Here is a 15,558-nt window from a genome sequence, read left to right as displayed (position 1 = left end):
TGTGGATGGACCAGCTCCCAGTTACGTGTCGTTGGACCGACACGCGTGACTCGATCCACTTCCTTTGTTGGACGCACATGGAGAACGATAAGATAAGACAACATCTCTCCTCCCAGTTGGAGTGAGAGCTGGTGGGGGGGCTGGTCCCATTAGCTCCACAGACCATGCCCAGCTTGTTTGTCTAACATTTGCTGAACATTGTCAGAGGACACTCATATTAGTGCATTTATTCACTATGGTTCTGTCACTAAATAACTTATGGATTTGCATGAAGCAGGATTGATGGACAGCAGCTGTGAGTTAAGATATTATCATGAAGGAATCTCCAGTCATCACTTTGTTGAAAATCTTGTTTGTTGCCCTCAAATCTCCGTGGCTGTCAGTCTCTGGTGGGTAATGAGTGGCTGCAGGTGCTTCCCTGCCTTTCCAGCACCATAAAGCATTCACACACACACACATGTTCACACACACACACACATACTGGGGTTCACACACACACTGGGGCTCTGCTTTATCAAAGCTAAGCTTTGCTCATGCTCCAGTTTCTGGGAAAGCTTTAGTTTCACATGTGAGGCTGCAACATTTATGTGATTTACTGAAGGTCAGGGAAAAGGACAGATGAAGTTAGTGGGGAAATATAATTGCTGATATGGATGAGGGGAATATGATTGTCTATTGTTTGATTAAAACCACAGCCTGATGCTTCTGTGCCTCTAAAGAGATACCATCATGAATTATGTAATGTGAAATAATAACCACGCTTAATTATGATTTCATTAAAAAAAAAAAAAAGTTATGAAAACGATTTATTCTGAGGGGTTTCAGATTTTCTTTTTTTCTTTGTTAGTGTTATTTTATTTTATTTTATTTTATTTTATTTTATTTTATTCCCCAGTGTTCCATCCACTGGAGTTGCCAGCAGTCATAATGCATGTGTACATCGTTTGAAACAACCACTTCAATTAAGTTTTAATTACATGACAATTTAATCCAGCTGCAAGATCCAAACCTTAAATACTGGCAGTCATGTTAATTTTGTCACCGAGAAGAAAAAATAGATTTGATCACCAGATATTCTCTGTGCAGACGGTTGATTCTGGAGTGCTTTGAAAAGAAAGTAGGCCAGAACATTTTACAATGTACTTTGTCCCTAAATCAATATCTATCAGCAAACTGAAATTATATCAAGATTGAATCAAGGTTTCATTACCAGGTCTAATGCTCGTCGAATACCATTCACCCAAAAATAGAGGAGGAAATATTTCTTTCTATTGACTGATGTCTCCCACCGGCCACATCCACATGAAACCGCCTCTGTTTTAGAGTTCCACACTCACGCCACACGTCCTCCACCATGCGGCACGACTTCAGCACTGATTGTGCTTGAATACACCTGCAGCTGGGCGGGGCAGCTCTTACCTTGAACGATGAGATGGACTTTGGTGGACGTTGGTTTCTTGTTAGTGAGGATGGAACAGATGTAGGGTCCTTCGTCTTGGATGTCCACGTTCTGGATCTTGATGCTGTACTCTGTGACGGCTGTATTCTCCATGAGGATGACACGAGGGTCTAGGGACCATTTCTCACTTCCCGCAAAGAGAATGGTCGTGCGGTTGAGCCACGCCACTCGTGACACTTTGTTGTCCACACTGCATCTGGAGGGAAAAACAAAGGAAACAAGAAACATATTAGAGGACGCCTCACGCGGCAGAAGCTCAGTCCACTTTGAGATTCGTGTGGGCCAAAACGTTTGGAGTATGAACTGGTGGTAGGCACTGCCGAGGTGCCCTTGAGCAAGGCACCTTTCGCCATACAAGATGCTCATTTGGCGCACCACAAGGAGCTGCTCTACCTCCACTCATTTATATGCCTACATATGTGTGTGTGTGTCTGTGTGTGTGTGTGTGTATATATATATTATATAAACCATTTGGGTGTTGTGTGTCATAAGCGTGGGGCAAAGTTTAGTAAATAATGGACGGAAATGAAAATAAAAACATTAAAAAACATCTTTCCCTATTGCATAAATGTGATGTAATTCATGATAAGGAGACTGTTTCCTCAGCCTGTCAGTGTTTTTTGGTCGAAGGTCTTTGAGTAACTTGTTAGTGCTGCTACATGACTGCTTCGTTAACGACATGCTCAAGTTTCCCACTGCTTCTTTCATATTCATAGACACTCCTCTGCTTGCTACTCTAATGCTCAGTACACAATTCTGGGAAAAGTGCCTGAATTAAACATGGAAAAAAGGAGACTACCTTCTGCAAGTCACCAACCAGAGCTTTGCTGTGTTCATCTCCAACACTTTGGTCCTGGACTAAGGTGTTATGTTACTCAGCAGAGGGCCAAACTAAACACACAATGAGTTGCTTCTATAAATACCATCCCCAACAAATACTCAACGGTTTTCATGTCATCCTCTCATTCATTCACCCGCATCTTTTTGATTTCTGCCATTGTTGTCTGGGCCTGTCCACTGAAATATCCATCCGTCCATCCGTCCATCCGTCCGTCCGTCCATCCATCCACCCATCCGTACAGACGTTTCCTGTTACCTCGCGATCACCACCTTCATTGCTAGCCTATCGTCTGGCTGCTGTCTTTTCAAACACGATTCTCTTTGTACCTCTAGCTTTTTCGTGCTGCTCTTTTGCGTACCCTCCACCTACCCATCATTGACTTGTCTTTGCAGATTCACCAACTTCATCATTTGATCAATTGTTTCAGTCTGAACTCCACAGAGGAATTTATCTTGTTGCAGCTCGGGACAGAAGCCCGATCACTATCTCCCCTAAGAGTCTGAGAATCAAAGACTTTCTGACAGACTAATTATCACACATCACCTGGTGCAATAAACAATTATCTTTACTTCATTCATTTGGATGTCCTGATTGAGATGTTTAACGAACTGAACTGAAAGAGAGGAGGAAAACCTACAAGGCATCACTGGACTCTCCATACCATCAGCTTTTGCACTTAATACGCATCACCGACTGCTGTTTCTGGCACACTTCTGCACTCACTATAAATTATGTATACACACACACACACACACACACACACACACACACACACACACACACACACACACACATACATACACACACACACAGTGTGTATATATATATATATATATATATATATATATATATATATATATATATATATATATATATATAATGTTTTATTTTACTATTAGTGTCTATACTGTACATATATTACTATAGTGTTTTCATATCCAGTTATTTTTCTGGTCTGCACTGAACATCTTTACATTTACTTTCTTGTTCTTAGTATTTTTGAATGTGTAATGATGATAGTTACATATATTTAAATTTGATGCTGGATTTTGATGAGAGACAAAATAATAACATGAGGAAATTGATCCAACAAGCAACTAAATGAAGGTTATGCAGCTTTTTCCATCCATCTTTTTTTGTTTTTTCATTTGTCCAGGATCGAGTCAAGGTGGTCATGGAAAATTAATTGTATTCCAAAAGTCACTATTGTGGGCATTATAGTGATTTTTTTTCTAAGGGATGAAAAGACCAGGTTTGATATTTGATATGTAAGTGAGTTCTGGGTTGTTCTCTGACACTGAATTTCATTGTGTGTCCTCATTATGGTCCATTTTCCCATCACTTATGAAGAGAAGACGGTCCTCATTTCTGGCAGAGACCCATGCTCTCAGACCTGAGGTGTCATCTCTTATAACAGATGCCACACACTCATCTGCAAACCACTGCAAAGGATACTCTAGTTTGTGGACTGATGCAGGAAACAGAATCACGTCATCAGCAAAGAGCAGATGCATGAACACTCACTGAGACTTTCTGCAGCACTGTTCAAGGTACTGGATGCAATTTCAGTGGAAATGCATCAATGTAAATATGAGCCCATCTGAGACAAGCAAACAAAGTGAGTTCATGTGAAAGCAAACACAATTTACTCATCTTTTCCTGAACTTAAATGATTTAAGAGTAGTGCTGTTTCATATTGCAGAAAGATCTAGCACATATATAACTAAAGCCAAAGGGCATAGCCTTTTACTGATGATGACAATATTTTTAACGACTACATAAAGGTCTCTAATTTGATCCATACAACCAGGTTGAAACAACAGCAACCAAGGCACCAGCTGTATTTTTCCAATCTCAAAATAAGGTGGTTTTCCTGTAGAGGAGCAGCAGAAGAGACTATTATTGAAGCTTAAAATAAAACCAGACTCAAAGCACTGGGGTATTTACGCCACTTTTTAAAGCAGGATTTGGCTGAACATTTATTGACAGCATCAGTAAAAGAATGAAACATTTCAGCTCTGTTTGCCAATTTTTTTTTCAATTGATGTTATAAATTTGGCACGAGTTTGTACGGACCGTGAAAACAAATCCAAACACACCCTGAAGACTAAGCAGGCTCACATTTGTGGGCAGATGAATTCAGAGCGAAAGGCATCAGCGGCTGATTGTTCTGCAGGTCTGACACACAGACCAAATACATGTAATACATCAACCAGGTGCTTTACAAACCCAGCTGTTTGTTTCACCCTCAGTCATACACAACTCCCACAGTGACTGAAAGTGTGCAGCGAATCTGAGAGAATGGAGCTGGAAATGGAAGGTGCCATCGAGTTATCGCAGTGTTGTGATCAATGTGTTGGACAGTCACAATGCAAAGTGTCACTACTGTAGTTTAACCAGCACTTTCAATTATGTAGGTAGTATTACACTTTTGAAATAATCAAGTAACAGATAAATTGAATAAAGTAATACGGTAGAGATCTGAAATGTGAAAAAACATAAACACAAAATAAAATAATATATTTTTGAAAATTAAGATGAATACTTTACTAATCCCAAGGGGAACTTATTTACCTCTGCTCAGTACAAATACAGTCATACAATATACATTACACAAGAATAAAGTTATAGACAGACAACACAGCATTCACAATAAATAAACACAACATGCAGGGATATATAGTATAGGGTTTATACAGGTTTTTGTTGTGATCTTAAATAAACCAATGAGGATCAGAGGCACAACAGTACTACAGACGGATACATGTGGCCCAATTGAAAATCTTCTTTTTAAGCCTACTTGTGAAATTCCAGTTCTCCTTACTCTTCCAAAGAGAGTAATGATGGGTAGCGGTAGAAATCTATAACTAGGAAACGGGACTTCACTTGTCATGTCATCAGTGGATCGGCTCCATTCTGGCTCAGATAATTAACTAAAACATTTCTACAGCAGTCAGGTCACTCATTACCACAGAAGTTTGGCAGAAGATTTCTTTCCTGCTGGGATTTGAATTAGATTCTGCTCCTTTGCTCAGACCTCTCTTGAAAACAATCAATTAAGACTTTATAGCAAAAAGCTGTCATTGGAAATGAAATCCTCATGTGACGCTTCAAAAAGTAGTCTTAAAAATGTAGTGATATATATGAAATAAATGCAAATATAATAAATAGAACAAAGTGATGAAATGTAAACCACTACCTCCTGATTCCCTAAAGACAGGGACAGACTGCTATACACTGGAGTTCACAGAACAGAGGGGTGTGGGTAGACCGGTATGAGGATTGGGTCTATGTGCAGACTTTTTTATGACAGTGACATCATAAACGAATCTGATTATGTCTCTGTCACGAGGAAACAGAGAAGCTGAGGAGCTGGAACAGTAACGGTGAACGGTGCTTTCAAAGATATCCTCACTAATCAGATTGTGTGAGGCTCCAGAGCAGAACTCCTGACTCTGAGTTACGTTTCACATAAAACTAGGATACATAAATCATAGCACGGACAAATATTAATCTTTTCCTCTAACTCAAGACGGTGATGTTAAAAAAAACAAAAGTACTCAGTTTATATGTGCAAAAAAACTTCACATAAAATGAAATAAAATGAATTCTAAGGTCTGTGTTTCATTATTTAGTGGCACTTTCTTTAGAGGCAATTTTTTAAAGGCCACTAAAACTAAAATATATATGTATGGCGCCATATTTTTCCTTTTTCTGCTTTGTTTTCTATGCAATTTTTTAAATCTTTGCCAAAAGTCACTCTCACTGTTTTATTCTAATATACAAGTCTGGTTTTGAAATTGCTCCTTGTCTTTTGGATGTGAAGTGTTTGCTAATTTGCTTAGAATCAAATACCCAATCCAGAGTGGAGCAGTATTGGATCAGCATTCACTTTCATATCACTGCTGACAGAGAGCATTTCCTTTTGCTAATCTATCAGATCAAATATTTGCGTCAGAAGGATTTGGGGGGGGGGGGTATCTATCGACGGATGTAGCTGCTAAAGATGTGACATAATCTCAAGTGAATGAAACTGAAATTCTACACCATGTGACATGTGTTCATTACACAGTGCATTGCAGTGTTCCTTTAGTGAGTCCATGTGTGTACAACATAAACGAAGCAAGAGAGGATGTGCTGGTTTCTCTTGGGCAGGGTATTACACAATGCTTTTTATGTCTATCTCCACTTTTCCTTGAAGAAAGATACAACCAATTTTCCACAGGGGTTATTTATACTCGAGAGAGAAATACTTCAGAAGCAATTCCTGGCAACAAACATAAAAATATTAAGTAAATGTTAAAGCGAGTACAGCATACTGGAAAGAATAAAAACCCTGCAAAATGAAAAAAAAAAGAAAAAGAAAACCAACCATAAAACAGCAAAATACAGCTCTCACCAACACAAGTCTTTGGTACATAAATAAAATACATCATAAATTGTAAATACAACAGGTTATCTCCCTCTGCTGCTATTTCTCTGGCAGGAGCAGTGGAGGCATTGAAGGATTAAGGTGAATGCATGCATAAGCAGAAGATGCAACAAAAGCAGGAGGGTTTTTATTCATATATATATATATATATATATATATATATATATATGTATATATATATATATATATATATATATATATATATACACATATATAATATTGAACAGCTAGCAGACTCTACTTCCAGTAGCTACAAAGACTTTCCTGGGGAGTTAACCATGAACTCCAGAGCAAACAGCCCCCCCTCCAGACTGTTCAAGTTAGCTGATGGTCTATCAATCGTAACTTGCATGCATGTTCTCACTCAAGCATGCATAATGGCCTTTCCCGTGACAGCAGCTTTGGGATTGTGGCAGGAGCCCAGCATGGATGAGAAGACAGAGACTTAGAATCAGTACTCATTTAAATCCCACTCTGTCCAAATCACAAGATGACAAAAAAGGTACAAGTTTAAATCTTGACTACGGCTCCATGTCAAAATTAAAGAAATATTATCATCTTTAAATTTCAGGTATTTACTCCTCTGAACATGATTCTGTGGTCTCTACTGATCTTCAAGGACAAGGAGAGAGAAACATGTAATTTCAGATATGTGATTTTTACAATTTCACATATTTCCTTTCACACCTTCTGTCTAGTTTGCTGTATCTGCAACACTTAAACTGTATTAATATTAAAAGTGTATTCATCACGTGTTCAATATTGTTTTGAACAAAAAAAAACAAAAAACTAAGGACAAGTTCTCCATCCAGCATGATAATTCATTTCCAAACTGGAAGAGTGGCTCCAGCAGATTCCTGGAATAACATCTGAAGCCTCAGTCCAGAAGAGCGCAGTCCTAGGAACAGCTAAGATACTGACAGAACCCTCAGACTCCCAGGCCTCTGGTAGAGGACCCCAGCTTGAGGATGACACACAGATACCACCCCACATTATATATATATATATATATATATATATATATATATATATATATATATATATATATATATATATATATATATATATATATATATATATATATATATATATATATATATATATAATGTATATATATATATATATATATATATATATTTTAGTGAGACTTTTAGAACATTTTCAAGGAAGACCAACTGTTATTAAAATTGCTGGCGCTACATCTTCACTTCTCCTCTGTCTTTAATAGAGATACTTCAGTTTGCGCCACATGTTAGTATCACATCGTGAACACGTGCACTATTGGATAACTTTCATCAGGAGTTAAATGTGTTTGCTTTTTGTAACTGACACCACTTTAAACCAGTCCTTTCTTTTTCTCACCTCAATCAGAAGGGACAATACTTACAGCATAATGATTGCATGTGCTGCCCATTATCTACCTGTCACTGTGCACTTTGGTTTGTCTCTGCTCACACCCACCATTAAATGATGAAGAATCCTTGACACAAGCTCCAAGGCTGCCAACCAATTATCTGTTTCTCATGATTAATTATGACAAGGTACCAGCATCCATTTGGAGTACATAACAGCCACTCTGCCTGACCTTCAGTGGGAGAATGCTGAGTGAATAATTATGAATATTTTATGCTAATAATTAGTTGTATTATTGAATGCTAGGGTATGTAGCTGTTCTGGCGGTTCTGGCGAGTGGTTTAATCAAACAAAGTTTTCCAGGAAGGGGAAGGAAGATTAAAAAGGTCAGCTGTAATCTACGCACATACGTGTGACATTACAGAAGTGCTTCAGTACATTCATTCATTCATTTTCATGTACCGCCGCTGTATCCGCCGTAGCGGGTCACGGGGAGCTGGAGCCTATCCAATGCTGGCATAGGGCGTGAGGTGGGGGACACTCCAGGCACGACGCCAGTGCACTGCGGAGCCACATACAAAGACATACAAACACGCACACACACACTCACTCCTACGGGCAATTTGGGACCGGCCAATCAACCTGAGAGCAATGCTTTTGGAGGTGGGAGGGACCCAGAGAACCCGGAGAGAACCCGCACAGACACGGGGAGAGCATGCAAGCTCCACACAGTGTGGGGAAACATGAGGTCCCGGGCCTATGTCTGTTGTCAGTATTCTGCCTTCTTGGGGTCCTTCATGGGACCCCTGTAGGGGACTCCATTGTTCTCCTGGGGGACTTCAATGCACACATCAGCAAAGACGAAGACACCTGGAGGGGCGTGATTGGGAGGAATGCTCTACTGTCTGTTCTAATGCCTGTGTTGTACTGCCTGTTGTACTGCCTGTGTAGTACTGCCTGTGTTGTTCTGCCTGTGTTGTACTGCCTGTGTTATACTGCCTGTGTTATACTGCCTGTGTTGTACTGCCTGTGTTGTACTGCCTGTGTTGTACTGCCTGTGTTGTACTGCCTGTGTTGTACTGCCTGTGTTGTACTGCCTGTGTTATACTGCCTGTGTTGTACTGCCTGTGTTGTACTGCCTGTGTTATACTGCCTATTCTATTGCCTGTTCTACTGCCTGTGTTGTACTTTCTGTGTTGTACTTTCTGTGTTGTACTGCCTGTTGTACTGCCTGTCTACCGTGGGTCAGAGAGGACTGTAATTTCATCTGTGCTGTATGTTGTGTATATGTGGTACACTTGTCAATAAAGCTGACTTTGACTTTGACTGTGAATGGCCTCCCTGATCTAAACCTGAGCAGTGTAATGTTGTTGGACTTTCGTACTAGTCATGGATTGTTCATAACCAACACCATGTTCGAACACAAGGATGCTCATAAGTGTACCTGGTACCAGAGTATCCTGTTGGACACAGAATACCTTCAGGAACTGAGCTTACAGTACATATGCCCTGAGCTGAACAGCTGATTACCAGAAATACAATCATCAGTATGATCGTCATACACAGGAATACACGTGAGTTGTGGGCAGGAATGTTTCATGTATGCAAGAATTGTTTCTCCACAACACATTCTATCTTTGCAAACAGAACATAGTAGACAGGACACAGTAAATGAGCTTCTACAAGTCTCCCATGCTTGTGGTTGATTGGACACCGGTCTGCACCTACAGAGCTGTATTCAACATGTTGACAATGAAGCCATTCCCACATTTTGCAGCACGGTGGTGCTTTTATAAGATATGTGGACAGAACAGCATCACCTCTGTCAGACAAGATTGTTTCCTTGAACAATAATGATCTCCACGGAGGGAAGAGATGTTGAAAATAGAGAGGCTGTTACCGGCTATTCAAATTCAAGTGGTTACAAATAATAACACTGACCTAAATCATGTCTTCTACATGCAGGGGAAAGGTCTGAACCATGGCAAGATCTTCAAGGACTCTTTGAGAACAAAAATGATTCCCCAGGATAACCAAGTTATAAAAATTAACTGAATCATTCTCATACATTTAAAAACAAGTTCCATGTGCTGTACAACAGTTTTTTTTCCAGCTAAATCAGGAATTCTTGCTTGTTAACTTCATTGAAGTCACGTCTAAAAGCCAACCAATGTGAAAATGTTTTTTATTAACTCTAGCTCTCAATTCTGTCATATTTACTTCCCTATTGGAATTGTTGGCGTCACCAAATCCCTTTATTGTTGTTCCATTTTGGACTGCTATAACTCACAGATTCGTCTACATTAATCATGAAAAACAGATATTTTCCTTCTGTATTCAGTTTTTGAAATATAAAGCATTAAAAAAATATTTTTTTAAAATATGAAATATCAGTATGAACTTCCTATTTTTATTAGCATTTTCTTTTTAATTCTTAAGACAATCAGCATTTTGTTCTCTGGCTTGATATTTATGATTTATCATATATTAAATATCCGTCCCTCCCTGATTCCTCCCTGAATTAAAACCATTTTGAAAGCTGCCCATTCTTGTGAGGGAGCAACTTACATGTGAAATATGTCTTGTTTCAAAATGTATTTTTAAGTGTGTGTCTGTAGCTGTCAAAGAAAAACTAGCTGTGAAAAAAGCCACAAGGTCATAACAGCTTTTCGGCAGTGAATACTTAAAATGTCTGTCACACTTGTCCTATGGGGAGTATTTCTCCACTATCTTTGATTCATGTCCCCACTTTGATGGAGCACAGTGATAGAACTGGATTCCCATATGACTGTCTCCTCTGACCCTGCAGTGATAGTAGAAAATGACAGTATGAGTAATGCTATTCATCCAGTGTGGTCCACTGGTCTGAAGGCCAGTCATTGTGAGCTGAGAAAACAATAATCTGTCTTTAATATGAATCTGTTGTCAACTGTTCAGTCCCAGAAGAGGAGCCGTCTTCAGCCGCTCTTCTCAGACATGTACAACAAAGAGTTCTGAAAGAATGAAAAATATATGCAGACCTGGGACTTTGTGTGGTTTTGTGGATGAATACATTTTGTACAGGTTTTTGTCATGGAGGTCATTATTGAGTTTACGTTCCGGTTTTTTTTCTATTTACAGCTTTTGTACTTGTGTTTTGTACACTATTCAGTGTAATTCTGAATACTACACAAATATATGCATTTGTGTATATGCAAATATATACATATGTGTGTGTATATATATATTATACACACACACACACACACACACACAGTATATTAGTGTGTGTGTATGTGTGTCCGTGCATGCATGCATGTGTAATATGTTGAGTGACAAAAATAGTTAAATTTTAGTTTATAAAAGAGACAAATTTGAAAAAAAAAGAAGTATTGATTAAGTTTTGCCAGGGGTCCACAATGGACCATGACTGTTTTTTTTTCTTCACTGTGCATATTCATTTTTAATTAAACTTTCCAATATTTTTTTTCAGAGGTTATGTTCTACACACAGCAGATCAAATTGATTTGTCCAGTACCGCGGTGATGTGAGTCCTGGGACACAACTTTTCTAGTTCTTGATTACTAATTATGCCACTTTATTATGACCCTAAATAAGGGTGAAGACTGAATGAATAACTCACATGACAACACTTGTAACACATAATGTTATGTATTGCATTCTTTATATAAAGCTAATTACTTCATTATTACAATCATGTACAATGGGTATCGAAGGATTTCACAACTTTTTTTGTTGTTGTGCTGTTGTCCATGAAATCGGCATCTATCTGCTTGGAAACTATAAGGTGACACAAATTATAAATAACATGCATAGGTAATAATCATGTTTTATATATAGTGTTCAGTAGCAGTATCTATATTTAACAATATTGACGTGTAAGAGGTTAAAATGTCTATGGAGAGTCTCAGTCATTCAGGTCATTGTAGGTAAACCTTTGAGACGTTTCAGAACTGAAGGAGTCTCTTGAATGAGAGGTTTAATGTTTTCACTTTTCAGTCCAGTCGACCTCATTCAACACAGCGATGGACAAGAGATTACGTTTTTCTAGCAGAAACCATTTGTCCAGGGTTAAAACTGGGCATATAGTATATAGTATTGTATTTTCAAAGACATGAAGAAGCAAAACCTACTGTGCATCAACATTAACAGAAATAGATTAAGAGGCCCTGAAGTTTCTACAAAAGGGGTTTTCCAGATGGGAGGTTCAACAAATACAGATTTTCTAGAATGGCTGATTTGAATTGGTTTAATCAACTATGTTCACCTTGAGAAAAAATCCATGCGTGATCACAATAAAAGCCTACATTGATAGAATTCTGATACCTGAATTCACAATGGCAACTACTCATAAAAAGTCAGCCCACTCAAAAGGCATGCATTTAAGTCTAGGGCATATATGAACATTTATTTCACATGAAAAGCAATGAGTGATATGGCGGAAAAATCACAAAATACTTTAATGTGTAACTTTGAATGCACTATTCAATTGAGATATCATATCTTTATTAAAATCATAGCATGCAGATGAAAAAATGGATAAAAGTAAAATCTGGTCTTCATGTAAGTACAACACCACAGACAGAAATTGACTTGGAAGCAATTGAAAATGTAACATAAAAACATTATTCAGAAAGGATAGGCGCCTTTTGCCGGGTTGTCAGTTACTCAACAAAGAATCTATTCACTCAGTGGTCATTATCAATTTGATTTAAATCCCTAAAAAAGTGCTTTATTAAAAATGCCGTCTTGCCTAAGAGTAGCACATTTGATCTTGACATAAACTCACACAATGAACATTCTATTTACATTCTTTATGAGACAAAGAATTGCCTGCACCTGTTCATGAGAGCAACAAGGCTTCATCTCAAAGCTCTGCTACACAAACATGCAAAAGGAAACACATATTTTCAAAAATGGCTTCTTTGGTGGAAACTTTTAAAAACTAATGGAGACAGGTCATGTCCTCCCAGTCTGATAAACAACAAGTTTAATTTAGAAAAAATAATTCTTCTCCTCCTTTGGGCTTTTCCCTTCAGGGTCTCCACAGCCAATCAGTGTCCTCCATCTAACCCTGTCTTCTGCATCCTCTTCTCTCACACCAACTACCTTCATGTCCTCTTTCACCACATCCATTAACTTAATTTAAAAAAATGAAGAAATGAATACAAGTTGTGTGCAGAGATTATTCTTTTGAGCTAGTTTTACACTGAACCACAGCGGGTCTGAAACGTCATCTTTGATAGTGCAGGACAATAAAGAGTCTTGAAATAAAGAGTCGTTGGAGCAGATGTGGTGTGTTCATCATTTAGAGTATCACAGCAACAGCGGGTTTGTTGTGGTAAAAGGGCGGGAAGGTCCAAGGACGGCGCTCAGCTCAAGGGCACCTCGGCAGTGCTTGCTTCAGACCGTGAGCTGACACCTCCCACTGTCAGCTCACACTCCAGGTATCTGGGTGGGAACGGGAATTGAACCCCAAATCCTGTGATCATTGGACGACCCGCTCTACCACCTGAGCCTCTGCTACTCCCATAAGACACCACATTAATACATGAAGTGTGTTTATAATATTTCTTATATAAAATATTTATTTTCCTTTTAACTTTCAATTACAGTGTATTCCGCACTGTAAAATGCACTGGATTATAAGGCGCACCTCCAATGAATGGTCTTTTTAAAAAAAAAAAAAAAGCATACATAAGGCGCAATGGATTATGAAATACATCTGAGAACTCATCTTCAATGAATGGTCTATTTTAAAACTTTTTTTCATATATAAGGCACATTGGATTATAAGAAATTGAAAAAAATTAAAGGCTTTTAGGTGCTTTATAGTGCTGAAAATACTGGAATCAGGACTAATCACTGTGATTGTCTTGATTACAATTTTTCCTGCAGCAATACTGTTATAGAGCTCTTTTTTTTACAGAAGATGTGGGAAGAGTCACTTTATGATTGTAGCAAAAAATGAAAAAGTTAAAAACCATTCCTTCTTGGCCCATCAAGGTATAAAACACCAATACATTTTCGGAAAATCAATTCTTATTAGCAGAGCAGACAACTACAGTGATAACAATCACACCACACTGAAACATTAATCAACTTGAACCAACTCTATCCTAAAAAAACATCTTGTTACTCGGTACTAAAGTAGTACATACATGAACAAAGTTAACTTTTTAAGGTAAGGAAAATGAGTCATGAGCGAGCAGCTATATATTAGTGTCCCCACTGATTATAATTATAATTCAAACAAGAATCAGTCCTGCAAACTGCAATAATCCACAAACAAGTGTATCAAATCTATCGATTCACTGACACAGTAGTGAAAATGACTGTGACGTGACCGTATCAGTCATTACACGCTTAACCCTCACAAAATTCATTGCATTTTCTGCTGTAAATATGAAGCATCCTTCATGTGTTTTTTAATGGAATGCCTCATAAGACATGCAGGTTAAATTTCCTACAAAAATATCGACAAGCTGACATGCTGACACAATGATAATGATGTGTTTGAGAGGTTGTGAGCACAATGCCCTCGTAAAATCACTAAACGTAATCAATTTTCTCCTCAGAACGCTGAATATTGGAAATGACTGCGATGCCTTACATCACAGCCCAGAGCTGCATCATCACAGTAAAGCATTGCTTTCCATTACCAGCTGTCCCCGGAACATAAAACAATAGCGCGCTGTTGCAATATTAAGCAGCCACTTTCCTTTAAGTGCGCTCCAGTCATGCGTTGCAGAGCAGCTGGCCTGTGAAGGTGAGAGCAAACGGGGGGTGTCCCTCCTCCAACAACACGCCATCTTTATAAATCTTTGTTTTTTGATAAGTGCCCAGCTCACTGGTGAGATTTCCAACCATAAAAAGACATTCCATCTTCAGATTTGATCTGTGATCTTCTGACAGCTCTCAGTTTAAAACACCAGTGATACTTTAATGTTAATGAGGCAGCATGTAAGTTATTTTACTCCACTATCCACTGTTTAAAGAGCGGAGCAGCAGCAGGATGGTGACTCAGATTGTCCTCAGTGCACCAGTGTGTGATGATCAGCTGGTCACAGTCGTGTCTGCTGGGGTTCACTATTTCACCATCATTAGCCTCTGGATGACAGAAATATATTTCTCTATGAGGTGTCTTCATTCAATGAACACTTGCTCACAATCACGTACCTTTATAGAAGATTAAATACACATAGTGCGTATCCTTTATTATTTATTTATTTATTTATTTTCTGTTTTTAATCAGTTTTTACTTAAAATTATCAGTTGAGTTTCTCATTCTGTACTATGCAGCAACTGAAACGTTAATCAGTGACTTGATAGTATTTGAGTTTAACAGTCTTAAAAATAAATTACCTGCGCTACATTAGTGCTTTTTAAATTGATTTATTTATTTATGTTTTCAGATCACTTTTGAAAAGCAACAACACTATTTTTAAAGTTGCACTTTACTTATCAATTATT

The 15,558-nt window shown here is 38.3% G+C and overlaps 1 protein-coding gene across 2 annotated transcripts in view; it reads right to left on the bottom strand.

Annotated features, from left to right (window-relative positions):
* Nucleotides 1-15,558, bottom strand: part of opcml (opioid binding protein/cell adhesion molecule-like) — a 222,705-nt gene that overhangs the window by 68,945 nt on the left and 138,202 nt on the right. For both annotated transcript variants that reach the window (XM_068331713.1, XM_068331712.1), the window contains one exon: nucleotides 1,420-1,655. In XM_068331713.1, coding sequence (XP_068187814.1) covers nucleotides 1,420-1,655 — 236 coding nt within the window. The remainder of the gene's footprint in view (nucleotides 1-1,419; nucleotides 1,656-15,558) is intronic.

The sequence above is a fragment of the Antennarius striatus genome, chromosome 13 (genome assembly GCF_040054535.1).
Source record: "Antennarius striatus isolate MH-2024 chromosome 13, ASM4005453v1, whole genome shotgun sequence".
Classification (NCBI taxonomy): domain Eukaryota; kingdom Metazoa; phylum Chordata; class Actinopteri; order Lophiiformes; family Antennariidae; genus Antennarius; species Antennarius striatus.
Note: the sequence above shows the minus strand (reverse complement) of the source record. Positions and strands in the feature narration are given on the sequence as shown.